Genomic DNA, 20,690 nt, shown 5'->3' with positions numbered 1-20,690 from the left:
TAGGAACAAGTGTTTCATATTGAAGCTACAGCTGTCACGTTTTCAAGCCCTTTCTAGTGCCACCCGATGGAATTTCACAGGAACCATTTACCAGCAATGATGTGCACTTGACTGCCATTTCTTCTTGAAATGAGCAGCAGTTTACACTCCAGATGCCACCAGCTCTTTGCATAGACTTAAAGGTGCAGCAGCTTGCAAAGGTCTACCTGCTTGTTGTGAATGCCAAGCACAGCACACAAAGGTCTCCTCTCCCCTTGGGTTTTCAGTAGTTTGGGTTTGGAGGGAATGCCCTCAGCATTATGGGGGAGGCAGCATAATCACCTGACTGCTCGGGATACACACACAAACCTGTGTTTGAATCTCAGTCTTGCAGCTTAATAGTGGATTTATTTTTTTAATCAAGTTAACTTGTACTTCTAATTTCCTTATTTGCAAATGTATCAGTGTGGCTGTATACAGAATTCCTACCATCAAACACCTACCATCTGGGTACTATTTAAAGACTCTGTCACTGACTGTTTTGGCTGGGCTGGATGTGCAATGTAGGCAGGCCCTGCCTGTGCATTTGAGGCGATGGATCTACACTGAGCTACGTCCCTAGTCCTGGTCCTAAAGCTCACATTTCATAAGGGTGAAACAACCTGAGGACCAGGGAGTAGGAGAGCAAGGAAGACAAAGCAAGGTGTGTGTGATACAGTCTGGGGAAGCATCCCAACGTAAGCTAGGAAGACCCTGCTGCTGGAGCAGTGTGCAGGGCAGGGAGGGTGCACTAACCCAGAGGCCACAGTGGGGCACCACATCCACGAGTGCCTGATGAAATGGAATCTTCAGATGTTCAGCAGGGCAAAGTCAAGGCCTTGACTTGGGTGGGAGCTGGGGCAGAGGAGGGGAGAATGGGACATTCAGGATGATGTAAAATCCCTGTAGGGTGTCTGTGAGTGGTAATCCCGACCTTCAAACAAGGAAGTGTTGTAACACATTTTAGCCATTGGCTCACTTTTTATTTTTTTGGCTACAGGAAAACTATCTACAACTGCTTTGAGGATCACACTCATCTTCGGAGGCCCGGGTAAAGTCAACATTCATATTTATTGCTTTCATTATAAAATATAAGCACTTTACAAACATTTTGAAAAGGAAAAGAATCCCCCACCCCAGCACAAAGGCTGCATCTACATTTTGGTATGTCTCTCTGCAGGGTTAGCATTTAAAAGCTAATCTGAATTCCAATACTGTTCCAAGCATTTAGAAGAAAACATAAAAATACTGGTTCTTATAGTCCTTGTTTTTTCTGATCTCCAGAGCATGTTTTTCTTTTTCAGGAGACCAAAAATATTAGTTATAAAGTCAGATTCTCCAAGTTTGCAGCCCCTAGTCAAGTGACCTTCCTGTGAGGAAGGAACATAGTGTGACTGTGCCAAGCAGAGCCTGGAGGGACACCTGGGGGCTACTGCGTCTTTGAACCCTCATGTATCTTTTATGACCATGATCGGCAAAGTCGACATGCGGGCAGCACATGTTGAGGTGTGTGTGCAACCGTGTGTGAACGCACACATGTATGCACAGGCATGTGTAGTGCTGGGGCTTGGAACCCAGGGCCTCACACACCCTAAACAAGCTCTGTACTGCTGAGCATCACCCCCCAGCTCTTTTCAGACAGGGTCTCATGAAGCTGCCCAGCTGGCCTTGAAATTACCCTACAGCCCAAGCAGACTTAGAGGTCACAATCCTCCTGCCTCAGCTGGGACTAAAGGCCTGTATCATCAAGCCTGGTATGGAATTCGTTAGTCCTCTTGATTCTACAATACTACTTTGTTACCTGGAATGGCAACATTTTTGTATATAGAGAATATATTAACGTTTAAAGACAATTCTGGGCAAAATCATCATCAAATTTGCTTAGACAGGATCTCAGTACATAGAGCAGGCTGGCCTGAACTCTCAAAGAAAGATTCACCTTCCTTTCCCTACCTCCCAAGTACTGGGATAAAAGGTAAGTGCCACCATGCCTGAACCACTGTTTTTCCTTTGTCTTCTGTTTAGTATTTTAGATGCCTTTTTGCATCTCATCTCTCAAGACCAACCAGTGACATGGGCTAGCACTTGGGAAAGTTTTCATATGGCAGCAGAACTTTTCTGACCAGCTGTAAGCACTGGTGTGCCTTGGAAACAGCGGCAAAGCAGTCCCAGAGGTAGGTACCTTTATGTCTTAGGCTCACCAGATTTAGCAGTCATCTCATCACTCAAGAAGAATGAATGTACATGGAAGCTGCATGAGAAGTACTGGTTCACTCCCCCCATTTTCACTGATCAGACACAAAAGATACCCAAAGAACACCTTCCAACACATCACTATGAGACCACATACTGTAAAGCTTCCCAATAATGAACGTGCCTGAAGTACACGGTGGGAAACCACAAGGGGGAAGCACTATAAGATAGCCGTCTCCTGAAGGGGATCGGGAAACAGAAAAAGTGATGTTTTGAATCAGAGGTTATCTCAGAGAGAACCGAAATCTAACGTTAATTCACAGCAGAGCTAGGGTTAGCAGTCATTCATTAAGGCTAGATAAAAGGGGAGTTGTGATGCCAAAAAGTGACACAGACTGGAGGAAAGTAAACATGTCACTGGCTTGGGAAGAGACTAATGGACCACAGGCAGTTACAGTGGCCCTGCAGGAAATGATTTTGATCGAAGAACTCAGGACTGAAATACACAACATGGAATAAGAAATGGTTATGAGAAATGCCATCATCCAACAGCATAGCCCCAGATGGCAAAGTGGACTTGGGATTGGTGGAGGACAGGAAACTGAGTGAAAGTGGCTCTGGCCATGTGGAGTGGCACGGGATCCTACAAGAGCTGGCTTTGCCCAGGCAGGCAGGGCTAAGTGGGGGAGAAAACTGAAGGATTGAAAGAACAGCCGCACAGGAGACATTCTGACAGAGAAAGAGCAGACAGGAGCATCTGCAGGACTTATTGCCACTAGAACACAGGACAGCATACTTATCAAAGACACCTTTCACCTTCCTTACACCTCCACTCAAGTTCTAGGTAGCAAATGAACACAAGCGGATGTCCCAGACTCCCGGAGGCTATGTTGCATGGCTGGTGACTGTCCTCAAAAGAACATGGAGCAAGTGCTAGATAAATCTGACTTGAATGCTTTTATTTATTGATACTAAGATCTGAACTCAGGGTCATGTGCACACGAAGTAAGTGCTAGACTCTGTGTACCAATCTTCACTATTTCTCACCCTCTTGTCTAAAATGCCTTCAAGAGTAAAGATGTATGGACAACCTTGGGTGCTATCCTTACCCAAGTCCTCATGCCTGCAAGGCCATTGTCAACTGAGCTATGGTGCCAGTCCATGTTGGCTTTTTTTCTTGACAGGGTATCACTATGTAGTTCTGGCTGGCTAACCTCAAACTCAGAGATCCACCAGCCTTTGCCCTTGTTGCTTTAGTCACTAACAGAGTTCTACTTAACTGAACTAGAGGCTGTCACTGGGGCTCAGAATCCACCAAAGGAAGATGTGGCAACAGAAGGACCAACTGTCATGGGGACCTACAGAAGTCTGAATAAGGGGAAGCAAAGGAACAAAACCGGCACAAATTACCTCTGTGCCTTGAACACTATGTAAAGATATATCCTTTGGGCTTTCCAGGTATGCTAGATTTTCTATGCAATGTCTTACTGTGCCTAAAGAAAATCCAAACTGAACAGAAACTAGATCCAAGTCTTGTAACCCCAGACCTGTCTCCACCTGCCTGTATAATACAAGCAGCTATTACATCTCTAATAAATATGGGTATTTCAGCAACAAACAACAACAAAACAACAAAAAACAAACAATTCAAACAATCTACTTGCTAATGTGGCCAGGCTGGGCATCCTTACGATTCTTCTATTTCTGCCTCCCAGAGCTGGAACTACAGGTGTGTACCACCACACAGTGCCACAAGATGTTTTTAAAGAACTAAATAAATTCAGTAAGGAGACACAAGCAAAGTGCAGATGCAACCCTGCAGTGTTAGGAGCTAAGGGGCAAGTGTATTCCATGTGTACACGGTATAAGCACATGCTGGATTCCGGAAAATGAGTATTTGTAAGTTGCCCAAATGTTTGGTTCTATAAAATTTCCATGTTGTCTGGAGTATACAGAAAGAATACTGAGGTTTTTAAAGACAGCATCTCTGAAGTTGTATTTAACATTCAGCCCCCAAGTCACTGAAATTCAGTGACTCTTTTTCCATGTACTAAGCGAGAGCAAAGTAGCTTCCCCAGTGAGCTGTTGTGAAGGTTCACGAACAGGAGGCCCACAGAATACATCAGATGACTCATGTCAACAAATAAGCTTCCCTTCCCATTCCTTTACAAAGACAACTGCAGGGTACCAGCTTCAGTATATGTTCCTACACAATTCTACTATCTAGAAAAGACCCCGAGTACTTCAGATAGAGTCACAAGTCTAGGTTTTGTGTAAATGAACAAGGGATAAAACCATGCAAATATCAACAAAATTAATGTCCTGAAGCAACTATTGCTTAGCTATCTGCAATAATTACTAAGCACTGTTCTCCTTTCTTAGGAAATACTCTGCACAGTAATTTTCTGTGGAACAGACTAGCATAACCATGAAACCCAACATCACACAGATACAATGCTACGAAGAAATGTGATCTTTAGATTGTTCTTTGCTAAGCTCAGTAAGGAAGGATTTATTTAAGAAATACAGATCAAGTATACTGCCTAGTTCTATGGCTATAAATGCCATCCAATACTGTGTAAGTATTTCAACTGTATCTAGAAATATTCTTAATTTAAGCTAACTTACAATTTTGGAACTCAAAGAAAAACCAAGGATCTAGCCTATCAACATCTTGATGAGAACAAATTGTTCTGAGCTAAATTAAAATTATTTCACACCATACTGTAGGAATTCAAGACCATCCTGAGCAAGGCTGTAAGACCACATCTAAAAACAAAATTCATGACTCAAATGCACTACCAAGCACATGTCCCTTTATACCAAGAGTATGAACACCTTTGTACTACAAGAGATGAATGTAATGTCATTCCTAAATGTAATGTCATACCTAAAAATCCTAGCATGACTGTCTCAATGTTGTTTCACCTGTCTCTCTCCCTAACAATTCTAGGCGGATGAACTAGTCACACCACCTATGTTAGCTCTATTTTCTGTTGTCCCTGCTACTTCTCGTTACTACTTGGCTCTTTCCCTTAGGTTTTTACAAAGTCTCATTTCTCCTTGCCAAACCCCTCAGGCAACATTTCAGTGGGCAGTTTATCATTCCCAAAGTCCCTTACTACAAAACATGATTTGAATGATGAAGCTATACACCCAGAGTGGGATCCATGCTTTATGACAAATTATTTTCAAATGTCTGGGTCACAGGTTTGATACACATGATCCTTAAATTCATTTAACAGATTCTGAAAAGCACTTGCTCAAAGACAAATTCTGAAACCAAGGTTGATGATGCAAATGACTAAATTGGAAAAAAAAAAAAAAAGCGCTTCATCCAAGTATTTACATTTTAAAAAGACATTTAAAAGTAGACTACTTATTAAGTGTGCTTGAACAAACCATGTGTGGAATTGAATTCCATTCATTATGGTGTTAATTTCTGCTAAATACTTACTGATGCTATAGTAGACGCCTGGCACTTGAAGACTTGAGTTATCAGCTGTCCCCAGTCTCCACTAAAAAGTAATACATTCTATACTCCCGAGGCTCTAATCTGGGCCTCAGAAACAAAGAGCTGGTGTATAAGACAATTACTCAGGGATGAGAGCGTGGCAGCTGTAAGTGTGGTTTCTGCAACTGCCCATGTTTCTACCAGGTGTTTAGTCAAACTCTACGGGCCATTTAAAGGTTTTAATTACTTACACCTTACTGTAGTATGTTACAGTAGCTTAACAAACTTTGATATTCACAGAAGGTTTTGGAAAATGTTTCTTGAGAACGAGAAGGGTCTCCTATATTACATTTAGTCAAAAACCATACAGTTCCTCAGGCCTCAAAGAACCTTTTCAAAATAAACTCATTATACAGCTCAATTAAAAACCCACACACATTATATACAGGCATAAAAAGTTTACAGTCCAGCGATGCAAATACAGGCAGTTTGACATTTCAGCCCCTTTTGCACAGTGATGAACAATTACAGAAGACCTTCTATGGTTATTAGCTTTGGCTCACACAAACATTTTGAAAGTTCTGTTTCTGTATGTACTTTGTTGTTTTCCTTTACATGTGTGGGGGAAGGGACTGGATCAGCCAATGAAAAGGAAAAGAAGTCAGGAATACAACATTGATATTAGCACTTCCTTGTAATATACACAGGGAGAATATGGCTTAAAAAACAGAGGGAAGCCTCTTACCCATTCACACTCCATGTTACTTTAATTTCTAGTAAGGCTGACAATAATGCCAAACTTAATTCACTAGTTCAGGCAAGAGTGACTAAAGGGATTGTTATCAAAACCAACTTAATTTTGGTCCTGAAATTCTAAGTGCTTAAAGTTTTGGTATTTTTCACATTAACAAAGAAAAAAGTAGGTCAACAATTAAAAAACAAAAACAAAACAAAACAAAAAAACCCAAAAGGTCAGGTTAAAAGATAAACCTTGTTACCTCAAAACTTTCCAATTAATGTTTTTGTAGATTAGGATTAACAAAATGTATCCCTGCCCCTAAAATTTGATTCCCTTGGTCTGTAAACCAGGATAGTTTCTCTTAAGATTATTCCTAAGAGCAAACGCTCTGCTTAAAGCCAACAACAAACAAGCAAAAGCAAAGAAGGGAAGTCACTCCAGAGTTCTCTCCCAGGTCACACACAACATCCTACAGCACAACAACCCAGTTTGTACAAAAGGACCATTTTTCCTTAAAAAAAAAAAAACCCAAAGACCAAAAAAACAGGCGTGGAATTAGGATTTATATACCATTAGTAGATTTTTCAGGTTTCACAATTTTGTTGCTAGAGATTCCAAAGTTCCTGAAGGTGTACACACAGTAAGCAGCAGCAGATAGCCAACATGCTCCTACTGCTCAGACAGTAGCCACTCCTGCTCGTGCCTTTAGAATAGAAGCTGTAACAGACAGCAAGCAAAAGGCCAGTTTGTGCCATCAGTTTAGATTTGATGGATTCCAAGAAATAAAGTATTTCCTCAAAATAATTCGCGGCAGAACATCTTAAACCACACTGGGGCAAATATTAATTGAGCTTGGGAGCAAAAATCAGCAAATATCACAGGGGAAGCGGCAACAGCGTTTTGCTGAGTATTCTAAAGGCGTGTTTCAGGTAGTTTAACAATGATTCTGGTAAGACAACTGCTCAGACATTCACACCCACACAGTTTAATGGTTAAAAAAAAAAAAGAAAACAAAACAACCAAATTTGTTACTTTAGAAAAACGAATGCAGTGCTTTTTCAGCAATATTATCGCCACAGACTCTGATTGCTCAGTCCACACCTAAGCAGCAGTTGCCTTTATGGTGATATGGCTTCTCTGCACTAATTCCCATCAGGCCGAAACACATCAGGGCAGGGGAAGCACAGACTGAATTGTTGCACAAAGAACATTTACTCATCAGATCCCACTGATCTCTTCTGTGCCCGCTTCCTGGGCAGCCTTCTTGGAGAAGCTTTATCTGAAAGAAAGAGCAAGAAAGACGCTAACTCAAGACTGTTTTGCCTTCTCAGACAGCAGTAAATTTAACACAGATACGCGCGCGTGAGCGCACCATCTGGCAACAAAAGCCTCTGACCAATCTCTAGGTTTTTAAACCAAGTTTAAAAATAGCCTTCAAGGGCAATACCAATTAAAATAAGATTTTTATACCTAATGTAGACAACATGCACATTCTATAACATGCTTACACATGCAAAAGTAGGAATTTTAAAATACTTTAAATGACCCAGGTAAGATGGTCTACATCCCAGCACTTGGGAGATAAAGCAAGATTAGGAGTTCAAAGTTAGCAAGGGTTACTATGGGATTCTGTTTCAAAAACAAATGCAAACATTTACAAGATATGTCATATTAATACAAGATTTAGTATTTTTGGGTGTGTAAATTTTGGTGACTATACAAATTTAACTGGAAGAATCAAGGAAAGGACACTAGTACTAAAACCACTCCAACACACAGCCTCTCTTTAGAATTTAACAGAATACATGTGGTGTTGAGTTTCTTCTATTCTATAAACTAAACTGAACATTTTTTAAAAAAGAAAAGAAAACAAAACAAAAGAAAAGAAAGAAAGAAAGAAAGAAAGAAAGAGGGCTTAGATGGGTATAGTGGTACAAGCCTGTAATCTCAGTCCTGAGGAAGCTGAGTTTGAGACCAGCCTGGTCTATATCTAATATCTAATAAGGCTGTTTCAAAAAACAAAAACCAAAAAGGCTTGACATACCCTCTGCTGATTTTCTAGGAGCACTCTGAGCACCAAGAATAGCTCACTTTGAAGTAAGCTACTATATTCCCCAAAAGAGTAAAGAAAATGTAGGGATGACATGAGCTAACTGCTGAGGCAGGAGGATCATTCAAAGCCAGGTACAAATTGGGTTGGGCAATATACAAGATCCTGTCCTCTCCCCATCACTACCAAATGATTTCTGTAGATTAAAAAAATAAAAAGCTGGAAAAAGATACTTTCACCAAGGTGTGAGATTTATAAGTATTTATGAAACGAAAAAGGATATGCCTAACATACTTTTTCTTAAAAAAGTTACTAGCTCAGGATACATTTTGTAATAAATATCTATCAAAAATATCTGAAGACTAGCAGGGTGGCGGTGGTGCACTCCTTTAATCCCAGCACTTGGGAGACAGAGACAGGTGGATCCGTGAGTTCCAGAACAACCAGGATTGTAATATAGAGCAACCCTATTTTGAAAAACCAAAACCAAAACAAACAAATAAACAAAAGTATTAGGACTAAAATTATATAAACAATGCCTGAAGTTTTTTTTTTTTTTTTTTTTTTTGCTGCTGGCTAAAAACTCTCACTTTTAACAGAAGACACATTTTCCTAGTGATGAAAACATTTCAGATTTTCCCCTAAAGATCAGACTACGAACTACTTTCTTTCCTGGGTGACCAATTTCTAAATAATTTCTAAAAATAAGTAAAAAGCTGAACATCTACTCTCTGAATTCAAAAAGCACCTCCCAAACTAACACTGTCATTGTAAGCATATAGCATCTGACACGGGAGTATGCGATCCCAATACCTACAGCATGGTAATACATGAAAGAAAAAGAAAAATGTCCAGGGCTTGAGACCTGTTTCAGTTCTTGAATGAAATTCCATGAAAAAAGACAGCCAATTCAACTAGCCTTCACCATGATGGCCTGCTTAGGTAGGTCAGGCAACAGACAGGGAAAGATGCCCGTGAGACAGCACTCTGAAGTCATTTGGCTTTGGGTGAAATAGTTTCAAATAGCGTAACAACAGAAAAAGCATTCTGTTTAAACAAAAAGCAATCAAGGATGTGGTTTGTGATCTTTTCAACTACCAAAAGAAAAAAATTACCATTACTTTCCATAAAGGTCTGGGGGGCAAAAAACAAAACAAGCAAAGCCTAAGGAAAAAACTCAACTCCAAAGTACTTAAGAGTCTGTAGTAGCTTCCCGCCCCAATAGAGTTCCATTATTAAACTTGCTGCATTCATGCACTATGCAAGAGCCCCCAAAACTATAGCAAAGACCATTGAAGAAATTCATCACCTCACCTCTTCTACTTTGCACTGAAGCAACAGGAAGGAAAAAAGACAGGAAGCAGATTAGAAAGAACTCAGACATTTACAAACAAGCTGCATGGTTGAAAGCACTTCTAAATTAAATCATAAAAACACTAGAATCAGATCAAGTCTTTAAGAGCTTCATTAATTATTATACTAGAGTCTAGACAAGTAATAGAAAGGATCAATGTTAACTAGTACTGATCAAGCATTTTTCTGCTGAATCAAAACTATTTAATTTCCACTTGGAGAAAAATTTCTCATGAAGTTTGTAAGGCTACTTACTGATCTGATTCAAAGTTTCCTGAGGAATCCAACTCATGTCAACGTCATTTTGACTTGACGTTCCCATTTCTACTTTCTGTATGGGTCTCTTGCGCTACAAGAACATAAAAGACATATTTTAAAGGCACGTCACAGCATTGTTTACTCTAATTTTAAAAACAGTGGCCAACATATATAATCTGAGTATCTTAGCAGACAAATTACATTCTTTTGTTTTAAAACATCCTAACATACATCTTATCTGCTAGAAGAATGAAAACAGGTCTTCTTAGTGAGTAAAGATGCTTGCCACCAAGCTTGATGACCTGCATTTGACCCCAGGGTCCCAAATGATAGAAGAACCAACTTCTCCAAGTTGACCTTTGACCTCCTCACATGTGCCAAAGTGCACATATGTGAATGCCCATGTACACATGCCCAACAAAAAAGAATGCAATGGGAAAATGCATTAAATAAGTAAATCTTGACTGTAAAGAGCCTAATTTATTGTTTTACCACTGATAGATGAAATAAGAACACTAGTAACCCAATAATTTTCTTTCCATTTGGGAATCAGATCATAAAACATAGTTACAAAGGAGAGAGGAAGAGACTTTCTCTATAGCCTATCTGCTGCAATACTGGAATATAAAACCAGTTTAGTTCCATTTTTTTTAGCCTTGCTCTAAAATTTAAAAATCCAAATTCTGTGCAGGAAGCTGGGCATAGTGGTACACACGAATCTCTGAGTTTTCTTTATGTCTTGGTCTATATAGTAAGCTCCAGGCCAGCCAGATCTGTATCATAATACTGTATCAAAATTCTGTTTGTAATCCTAGCACCTGAAGGACACAGGAGGATCATGCCAGGACAGACTGAGTTACACTGGACTTTAAGGCTAACCAGAATTACACAGAAAAAAAACCTGTCTCAAAAACCAAGGGCTATAGATATAGCTCAGTGTAGAATGCCTGCTTAGCAGGCAATTCAAGTCACATACCCAAAGTCTCATCTCTGGGTACTGTTTTTAAAAGGTACAACAAAGTTCCAAGTCTATAAAACTACAGTAAGAATGATAGCAGTTAGTACTACTGCAACAATTTCCAAGTGTAGTTTTCCAACTGCTCACTCATAATTACCTTTCTAGATTCTAGGAGTTGATGAAGGCCGACAACAACTAGAAGCCCAAGACCAGCAAGGAACATATACATAAAAATTCTGGCACACAAAAAAAAGAAAATATAGTTGACATTAATTCATACATGCCACATCTAATTAAAAACAAAATCCCAACATATGCTACCACAGCTTTCTAAATAACTTGTAAGAAAAATACAGCATTTTAATTAATTCCAGGCAACAAGCTTTACAAACTTCCTGTTACTTATAGTTAAGAACACTCTGCCAATAAAAAATTCTACCACCTAAAATGTGTTTTATTTCAAAGTCACAGTTTAAGACAATTTCAGTAGTTTTGTTCACTTCACATTTATACCCTTTTTCATAACCGGCCTTATAGATCCCTTCCAATGAGTCACATTTAAGTTCACAAATGATTCTTTACTCAGAAAAAATATTTTTCAAGAAAAAAAATCCTAATTTGTTGTAATTATCTCAGAGACATGTCAGACAGGCTAAGGCTCAACTACAGCAGAAAAGAACTTGGGAAGATAAAAGTCAACTACTGCCTTTGTAAAGGCATGTTTTTCAGTTTCACCCATCTTTCCTGACTTGTATTAATAGGCACAAGAAGCACATAATGTGTGGATTCTGTGGTATTTCTCCAGATCTGGAGGGACCATTACATTCTGATCATTTCAAGATGGTCTGTGATCTGAGCACACTGCCTTCCAGTTCAATCTGTGAGCTCCAGATCTACAGGTACAGCTTACAGTTTTACTTACGTTTCTCCATCTAACCCGTCCTCTCTTTCAATAACTGTAACTGTCTGATTGAAGACGGCATCTTGGAAAACATTGCCCTGTTTAAGAAACAGATGTTAAACATCACATATGAGATGTGCTGAAAGAGTAAAAATTACAAGTGTTCTCAAAACTGTTATCCTACTAAACGTAACTTTCCCATCACTCAGTTACAAGAGACAACAAACCCATACATATGTAATTGCCAATGCCAGGTTAGAAACCTTATGATGTCATTCTCCTATAAAATGCCTAGAAACTTGCCAAGACCACACTCTATTTTCTGCAGGGAGCAGGGAAATGGTGGCTTCGGAGCTAGGACAGCAGTGAAGGTCAGAGAGCAGTGGCAAGAAGAAGCAGAGCTCACCCCCCCACCCCCCAAGCTCCTCAGCAGCTGCAGCTTCTACCTGTCACCCTGCAAACAAAGTCAGTGTCTAAACTGAAACAGGAATGGAAACCAATTCCACTTAAGGATGAACCAGTGATTATTTCCAGTTCCAAAGTACTTTTTCCATTATCATCTTTAAAAAATTGTTTTTTGACAGTTCTTCCACAAACACAGCACTTTGAAACTGGACATGAACTTGGTTCAATGCTACTTGAAAACAAGATGAAATGACAGATACTAAATGAAACAGCTCTTCAGCTATTTAAATGTCGCTCTGAAGACAGAATAAGAAGCTTTGTGTCTGTACTAATCACGATGCAGGGCCTAGCTGAAGATACAAGGTAAAGAGTCACGGGGCGAGGGAAATGGAACCCACTCTGCAAAGGAAGTTCTTGGGATAGGGAACGGTATAATCACAGTCTGGTGTGACAGAGAACATAAGAGCTGTCACTTGGGGTCTACTCCCTGCAGCAGTAGATTTCTCTCAGGCTAAGTGAAATTAACACATAAACCTCGCTGCTCAAACTATATTTAAAAGTGGGTTGTATTTTATCTATGAGTATATAATAAAAGAGCAAAACAGTAACAAAGTCTTTAAAAGCCTTTAAATGGGCAAAAGGTCTACAAAAAAATGGAACATAACAAATGTCTTACTATTCAATAGATCTAAGTAAGAGGCAGACTCCCCAGTACACTTACTTGCCCTTGTCAAGATCCAGCTCGAGTCACTTTCCCACACACATATGGCAGCACCTAGTGACACACAGCTTAGATATGCATACTTATCACTATGCTACTGCTTATTTTTGGCCACCTCCATCACCACCTTATAAATGTGGTTAGAGACAGATAACTGGTTCCTTTTGTATTCCTGGTACCTATTAGTTTGAACCACCAAATAAGCACGTATACAGACAGAAAACTATTGGACAATGGCCACTGTCCCTGCAGTCTCTAACAAAAACAAAACACAACTCAAAAGGTCTTACGTTCAAATCTTTGTAGTTCAGATTGATGACCAGACCAAAAGGCCGTCCCCCCATGGGCTCTGCTGGAATGAAGGAGTACTCAAAAGTCGCCTGTCTCTGTGGTGGCACTATAGTGTTCAGAGGAAGAGCTGTGAAATTCTGGATGTAAAACTGGTAGTCCTGAGGATAACGAAATGAAGCATCCAGCGATTCAACAATAAAATCTTCTGTCCCTTTGTTTGTAAAGCCTACCAGGAACTTCACGATGTTGTTTGCTGGAAAATCTAAGCCACAAAATAGGAGGGGTGAGGGGTGGGATCAGAACACATTCAGAGTTCAAAATGAAACACAGACATGGACTTGGTTTCAGACTTCTCTTCACCAGGGCACTCTAGTGTCAGAGCTATAGTACAAACTAAAAATCTTTTGTCTGTCCTCTGGGTATTGCAATTTCAGCAAATCACATCCAGATTAAGGGGCTAAGAAAATTGTGGCAGCCAAGATTATCATTCAAGAAGTTTATATAATTCAGTATGTTACTACAAAAATAAATGGAGGGGGGGAGCAAACACTCCAATTTTCTTAAGTGCTGAGTATAGAACAGGGGCTTTGTACATTCTAGGTATGCAAAGAACTACTGAGTACATCTCCAGCAATTAAATCACTTTTTTTTAGGCATGAAGTTGAAATATATAGAAAACGGAGCACTTAACACCAAAAATGAGTGGTTTCTGTTGTTGTCTTCCATCACACTGTAAGACAGTCTAATGGGTTGAACTCCACCCAGTACAACACAGGCTACAGAACAGATAGATCTGGGTCTGAACCTTGTCTCTGCAATCTATTTTATGTTCCGAGTAACCACAGAAGTTCCTTAACCTCTCTAAACCCAAGACCAACAATAATTACCCTCAGGGTTTGCTGGGATTAAATAAGCACTGCAAAGTATAAAGAACAATGCTATCCACAAAGCCCTCAATAAATAAATGTACTCAAGAATTTGAGTAGCCCTCACTGGAAGACTGGAAATGCTCCCAAATCTAAACCTTTGTGGGTCAATAAGATGCTACAAGTGGAAAATCCAAGTCTAAAGTGATGAGGTGCACATGAAACAAACTCCACTGTACAAATAGCTCATTATGTATTTAATAATACTCTAAAAAAACAAAACAAACAAAACAAAAAAACAAAAAACCCAAAGCCACTTCTGCTCCTATGCATTTGGAGCAAGAAATATGCAACCTTAATTTTTATTTTTTAAAATTAATGCTTTGCTGTAACCAGGACACTCACATACACACATAATTTTTTAAAGAATGTTTAATTTCTAATAAACCAAATACTTCATTTCCATTTAAATACTAGCATTACTACACACAGCAGTATTCATATACATAAGATTGGAGTTAAACAGACAATTACCTTCTCCCTTTACAAATAAGATAGTTGTGTCTGCACTTGGTGAAGCTTCTGGTTCACCAGATACATCTTCTTCTTCTTTATCTTCTGCCTAGGGGCAACAACATTAAAAACAGATGCTGTAACAGAGGTGAGCAAAAGTCACTGAAGTACAGACTTCACTAGACTGGGCGAAAATACTGATCTGATGGTACTGGTGGTACGAACCTTTCTTACTTTTAAGAGGAAAGCATAAGCACAGTCCCCCACTATCACAATTTACATAGTGGCATTTCCTGAACTGGGGAAATCACTAGTTAGCACATCCCAAGTGCAATGTAAGAAAGAGCTTCTCCCTGGGAAAGCCATCTCCTGGATCAGGGCATCTCTCCTCCAAGTAAGTATAATGGTGTTACTTTGTTCTACTTCATCAATTAAATAAAACCTCTAGAACAGCTCATGAAAAATGTGCACACAGTAAGCCACTGGGAATTTGGTAGCTCTACTTCACAAGGCAGGACTGCTTAATTGAGCACAGGAGTTTAAAGCCAGCTTGGGCAATATAGTGTCTCCAAAATGCAAGATGCAAGTAGACATATATACCTGAGACAGAAATGCTAACATATTCTATAAGAACAAAGTAACAAGTATACTGGAGGGAAGAAAGGGGGGTGGGGAGTGAGGAAGAGAGAAAGAGAGAGAGACTAAGATTCAATTCATGGACTTCAGAATAGAACAGAGAATAAGACAACAGTTCAACCCGCTGGAACTACATAAAAGCAGACAATCACTTATGGAGGAAAGATAGAAGGATAGACTGGTGAGTGCCAGACTCCATAGTGACCAAATGAAATTGGACATGGTGCTATCCTGCAAAGTGGTGCAAAAATCGGTAGAACTCAAGGCAAAGGGCTAGAGAGGAGGCCTGAAAGCCATCAACAGAAGGCTGTAGTGGTTAAAATCAAGTTTTACCATTAGGGAGGTAAAGAAGAAGGTAGCAGAGAGAATCCCAGCAGCAAGTAGGCAAGAAAGGGAAAGGGTGCCACAGAGCCCAACACAGTGGGATTCAAAGTACAAACAGCAAATGATAAAAACGGCTTAAACTATGCAACCAGGAAAATGGGCCAGAAATTTGGTGATTAGGTTGCTGGTGACCTCAGCAACTTTCACTACACATACAGGACAGATCCTGATGGGTAATGAATAGGAAGCTAAAGTAAGAGGAGAGATTATGCTTTCAGAAAGTACCTGGTACTGGCAAAGGTAAAACAGAGTACCAGCTGAAGAGGGAAGACAGTAATTAGATCTACATATGTGCAGCTCCAGGCCTGAATGCCAATGAGAAGGACCAATGCCCGAGGCTACAAAAGCAAAGTATCCTTCACCATGCACTGGGTGAGGAGATCCTTGGAGTGAGTGCACCTCATTGTTAGGGGAAATGCACCCAAGTTGAACTGTTGACGGCTCTTATTTTCTGATACCAAAGCCAGCACTGCTACCAGAGGACCGGCACAGGAGTTAAAGCAACCAATGTTTGGAGGTGCAGCTGACATCCTAGAACGCATATGAAAGTAAGGTAACTAACCTTATGATTTACCTCATGTTACCAAGAAATAAAAAGCCCAGTGCCTACTACCTGGTGAAACAGCAGACCAGTCTGTGTATCCCAGACCAATTCCACAAGCGGGAGAGAGCAGGCAGCACAGATGATCTATTCAAGGCTGCTCCTCTAATGAGATGGGTTGAAGATGCAGAGCTTCCACATGTAAGGCTTGGCAGAGACAGTCAGTAAAGGTCTCTTAAAGGCTGGGAGCCAGCACAGCATAAAAATTAAGGGTATTCTATTCAGATGAAACACCATGCTTATACATCAAAATGTTAACTCCCCCACCCCCAAAAGAGCAAACCACTACCTTAAGAGGCAGGCATACTCATAAAAAATGAAACAAACTTTATGGAGGAATGATTACAGTATTCCTGGGCAGGAATAAAGCTACAGCACTGACACTAATTTAAGCTAGGCTTTTTGTTTGTTTTGAACTTTATGTGTATTTGTGTTTTATCTGCATGTATATATATCTATGGAGCATATGCACACTCTGTCCATGGGAGCCAGAAGAGGGCATCAGATCCCCTAGAACTGGAATTACTGATGTTTGAGAGCAGCTGTGCTGGTGCAGGAAAAAGAACCCAGGTCCTCTGGAAGAGTAGCCAGTGTTCTTAACTGCAGAGCCATATCTCCACCTCTAAGCCAGATATTCTTATTGCCATTATTACAGAGTACAATTTCAGAGCTAACTTCTAAGAGATACTCTGTTACTAGTCATAAGGTATATTTTATCACCTGCTCTTCATTCCCTGCTCCCCAAACACACACACACACACACCCCGAAAGAACATGAACTTTAAGAAAGCAGAGGAAATGTCTCACCTGTTCAATCTAATACCCAGAACAGAGAGAGCCTTGCACATATAGAGATGCCCCCATGGGACTCATAGCAGGTTTTGAAAAGCACAAAAAAAAAAAAAAAAAAAAAAAAAAAAAGGCAGATCCAGAAAGCTAAGCACCACAGGCTACAAATTAAACAGCTCAGGTTCTACTACTAACACCTGAGCTATTCTTTTCTCCTCCTACCTTCACATATGAATGATCCTGACATGTTCAGTACATCTTTTCTCCTCCTCTACTCCAGAAAATCCTTCCATTCATTCTCAGTGACTTGCCCTTAGGTCAACTTAAACCCAGGGGAGATGGCTCAGAGGCTAAGAGCACATACTGCTTTTGCAGAGGACTCATATCTAAAATCCACAACTGTCTTTTAACTCCTATCCCATGAGATCCGATAACCCTGGCCACCTCAGGCATTTGCACTCACATGCAAGTACCCACACATGCATATATAACTTAAAAAATAATTACCAAATTATTATATTGCCTATAAAAAGAATATATTCTTGGGTTCAGTACCTAGCTCAATTGGTAGTGTACTTAACCACCACTATACCTGAAGCCCTGGGTTCAATCTCCAACACCACATAAAACATGGCACTATAGTACACACCTATAACCCATCATGTCCTGTTCTTGCAAGAGGCAGGAGGACCAGAAGTTCAAGGTTATCCCCGGCTACCATGGGTTTAAGATCAGCCTGGGCTACACTGAGACTACCTCAAAATCCTGGGGGACCCCATCTTCATGTATCATATACATTTTAGATTAGTATATAGCACTAACCAAATCTGTGGGTTCATCTTCTTCTACTTCAGCTTCATCATCTTCATCTTCAATTATGGAATCTTCCACTGTTTCTTCATCTTCTGTAAGATCCTGAGCCAACGCTAATGACCCTGAAAATAAAATAAAAATGAATACAACTTTTGTTTGTTTTCCGAGAAAGAGTTTCTCTGTATGGCTTTGGAGCCTGTCCTGAAAGCAGCTCTGTAGACTAGGCTGGCCTAGAACTCACAGAGATCCACCTGCCTCTGCCTCCCAAGTGCTAAGATTAAAGGTGTGTGCCACCAATGCCTGGTACAAATACTTAACTTTTACTAGTGTTTTTAAACATCAGGTCTAGACAAAATGTTCTAGCCAGGTGGTGGTAGTGCACATCTTTTAATCCCAGTACTTAGGAGGCAGAGGCAGGCAGATCTCTGTAAATTTGAGGCCAGATGTTTTACCTGTAGTAATTCAGTCTCCCTGGTCAGCTCAACAATCTCGCCACATAAAAATATTTATATTATTTTACTAGTAGTCTTAACTACTACATGTTCATTTTAATGGGAGTGTTTCTAGTATCAAGAGGCACAAAATGGGGCAGGCCAAACTCAGTGGGTTAAGGGCATTTGCTGCCAAGCCTGACCATGTGAATTTGATCTTAGGATTCACTCTGAAAGGTGTCCTCTAGTCTCTGCATATGCACTGTAAGACACAAATACAGATAGACAAAGACACACACACACTAAATGTAAAATTTAAAATAAATAGAGGTATCTTCATGGTTAGTAGCAGAGAAATAAACAATTATTTTTGCACATGACTTCAAGCATATTTTCAGATGAATATAAAAAATTGTAAATATCAAAAATAAATTATTATCACAACGGCAAATTATAAATTATAGTTTTATAGCAAAGCTTTCTCAGCGAGTCACACTACCTCACTTTTTGAGCTAAACCCTCAAAACCCCTTCAAAGTTCTAGCAGTTCTTTCTACCCCTTCTCAGAAACTGATGATGTGGCAATTCAGTAGGGAAGGAAAATACGGGAAGAGCCACACGTGCAATACCCAAGAGAAACATCCTGTCCTTAGGACCATGCGTTTTTAAGTTTTTTCACTTTCCTGAGTTAAAACAGTTCATTCGTAGTTTATACATCAATTTCCAAAGCCCGTTTTAAAAAAGAAAGAAAATCCAAGGGGTACGGGGTTGTAGTTGAGTTGTTAGCGTGCATGTCTTGCATGCCTGGCATGCTGGATGCCCTGGGCTCATCCCCACCACCTCATTCATGTGGAGTAGTGACAGACACCTGAAACTCAGCACTCCAGAGAGCCAGGCACAAGGGTCAGAAGTTCAAGGTCGTGCCAGAGATTCCGAAGCCAGCCAGGGTTACCTCCGTGAAACTGTCTCAACATCTGTCCCGTGTCCACACCTGGCCCCCAACCAAAGTCCCTAACAGTAACTCAAAAGTCAGGTTAGCTATAAGTAGAAGCCAATCACTTCCCGTTTGCTTGACTAAACAGCACCTGAACAAGGATCATTACTTTTTACGCCCTGGGCCGCTGAAACCTAGAAAAAGGAAAGGAATTCTAGCTATCACCGAAACTAACTCATTTTACAAACTGGAAAATCAAAGTTCATGAAGGACAAGAGGAAAAAGTTGCTACGTTTTTACATTCTGCCAAGTTTTTACCCCAGGTTAATCGTTGAATAAACAGATTTATAAAGCTCGAAGCAACTTTTTCGCAGCACATTTTTCCAACCAGCAGAAACTGGCTGGGAAAGGGAGAGGGGAGAAGGTTGAAATTAGCAAAGGAGAAGACAGCCATCCCGTGGGGTCTCTTCAGTAGCCAATGACCAGCAGCAGGAGGAAGGGGCGTTTTTGGACAGCGGGCCTCGAGGTCCACACAGACCACGATGGGCAAGCGAGGAGACCGAGCGACTATGATCCACCGCGCCCGCCGAGATGGAGATTCCGCTCTGGGCGAATGAATGGAGGCGCGCCCGCGTGGGGCGAGCGACACGTCAGCGCAGAGCAGGGGTCCGGGGTCCGGGGTCCCGTGCCGAGAGCGGGCAGAGAGATCAGGCCGGCCCCGGGCGTGGGTCCCGCGGACCCAGGACTAGGGGCCCGTGCTCGCGGAGGGGGCCGAACCGCGGCGGGACCTGGGGGGCAGCACTGCCCCCGGGAGTCCGGCCGGGAAAGAGGTCCCGGGCGGCTGCGGTGCCGGCCCCATCCCCTGCGCCCCCTCACCTCCGGGGCCGCCGCGGAGCAGCACGGCGGCGGGGAAGGCCAGCAGGAACAGCAGCAGCAGGCGGGGGAGGAGTCTCATGGTGCGGCCGGTCAGCGTCCACCGCGCGTCCGCTGGGGCTCTCGGCGGCTCTGGCGGTAATGGCGTTACAACTCATCCGGGCTCCGCGGGAGGGGAGGGGCACGCACGCGCGCCAGCCGTGGCCCCGCCCAGCGGCCATCGACGTGGCCTCTAGGCGCCCAGGGGCGGGTCCTGCGGGCCGCGAGATCACGTGGCCGGCGGTGAGGCCTCGAAGCTCCCGCGAGAGCGGCGCAGCCCCACCCCTCCCAGGGATTTAACTCCTTCGGTGGTTGCTGTGAGCGGCAGAGCCTTGGTAAGTACCAGTGACATAAGGAATGTGAACTTCCTGCATGTGCAGTTTGAAAGACAGGAAGGGCTATGGGTAAGGACAAAAAGAAAAAAAAAAAAAAAAAAAAAGCCAGGAGTGATGCCTCACGCTGTAATCCCAG

The 20,690-nt window shown here is 41.4% G+C and overlaps 1 protein-coding gene across 1 annotated transcript; it reads right to left on the bottom strand.

Annotated features, from left to right (window-relative positions):
- Nucleotides 1-1,070: 1,070 nt before the first annotated feature.
- Nucleotides 1,071-20,352, bottom strand: Ssr1 (signal sequence receptor subunit 1). Its single transcript, XM_051194430.1, has 8 exons — nucleotides 20,184-20,352; nucleotides 17,953-18,065; nucleotides 14,742-14,829; nucleotides 13,341-13,603; nucleotides 11,946-12,022; nucleotides 11,181-11,259; nucleotides 10,063-10,156; nucleotides 1,071-7,683 (listed from the first exon to the last, which is right to left on the bottom strand). Exons 1-8 carry the CDS (start codon nucleotides 20,260-20,262, stop codon nucleotides 7,616-7,618), a joined length of 861 nt encoding a protein of 286 aa, XP_051050387.1. The 5' UTR covers nucleotides 20,263-20,352; the 3' UTR covers nucleotides 1,071-7,615.
- Between the last annotated feature and the right edge of the window lie 338 nt (nucleotides 20,353-20,690).

This window comes from Phodopus roborovskii, unplaced genomic scaffold (assembly GCF_943737965.1).
Source record: "Phodopus roborovskii unplaced genomic scaffold, PHOROB, whole genome shotgun sequence".
Classification (NCBI taxonomy): Eukaryota; Metazoa; Chordata; class Mammalia; order Rodentia; family Cricetidae; genus Phodopus; species Phodopus roborovskii.
This window is presented reverse-complemented; position numbering and strand designations above follow the sequence as displayed.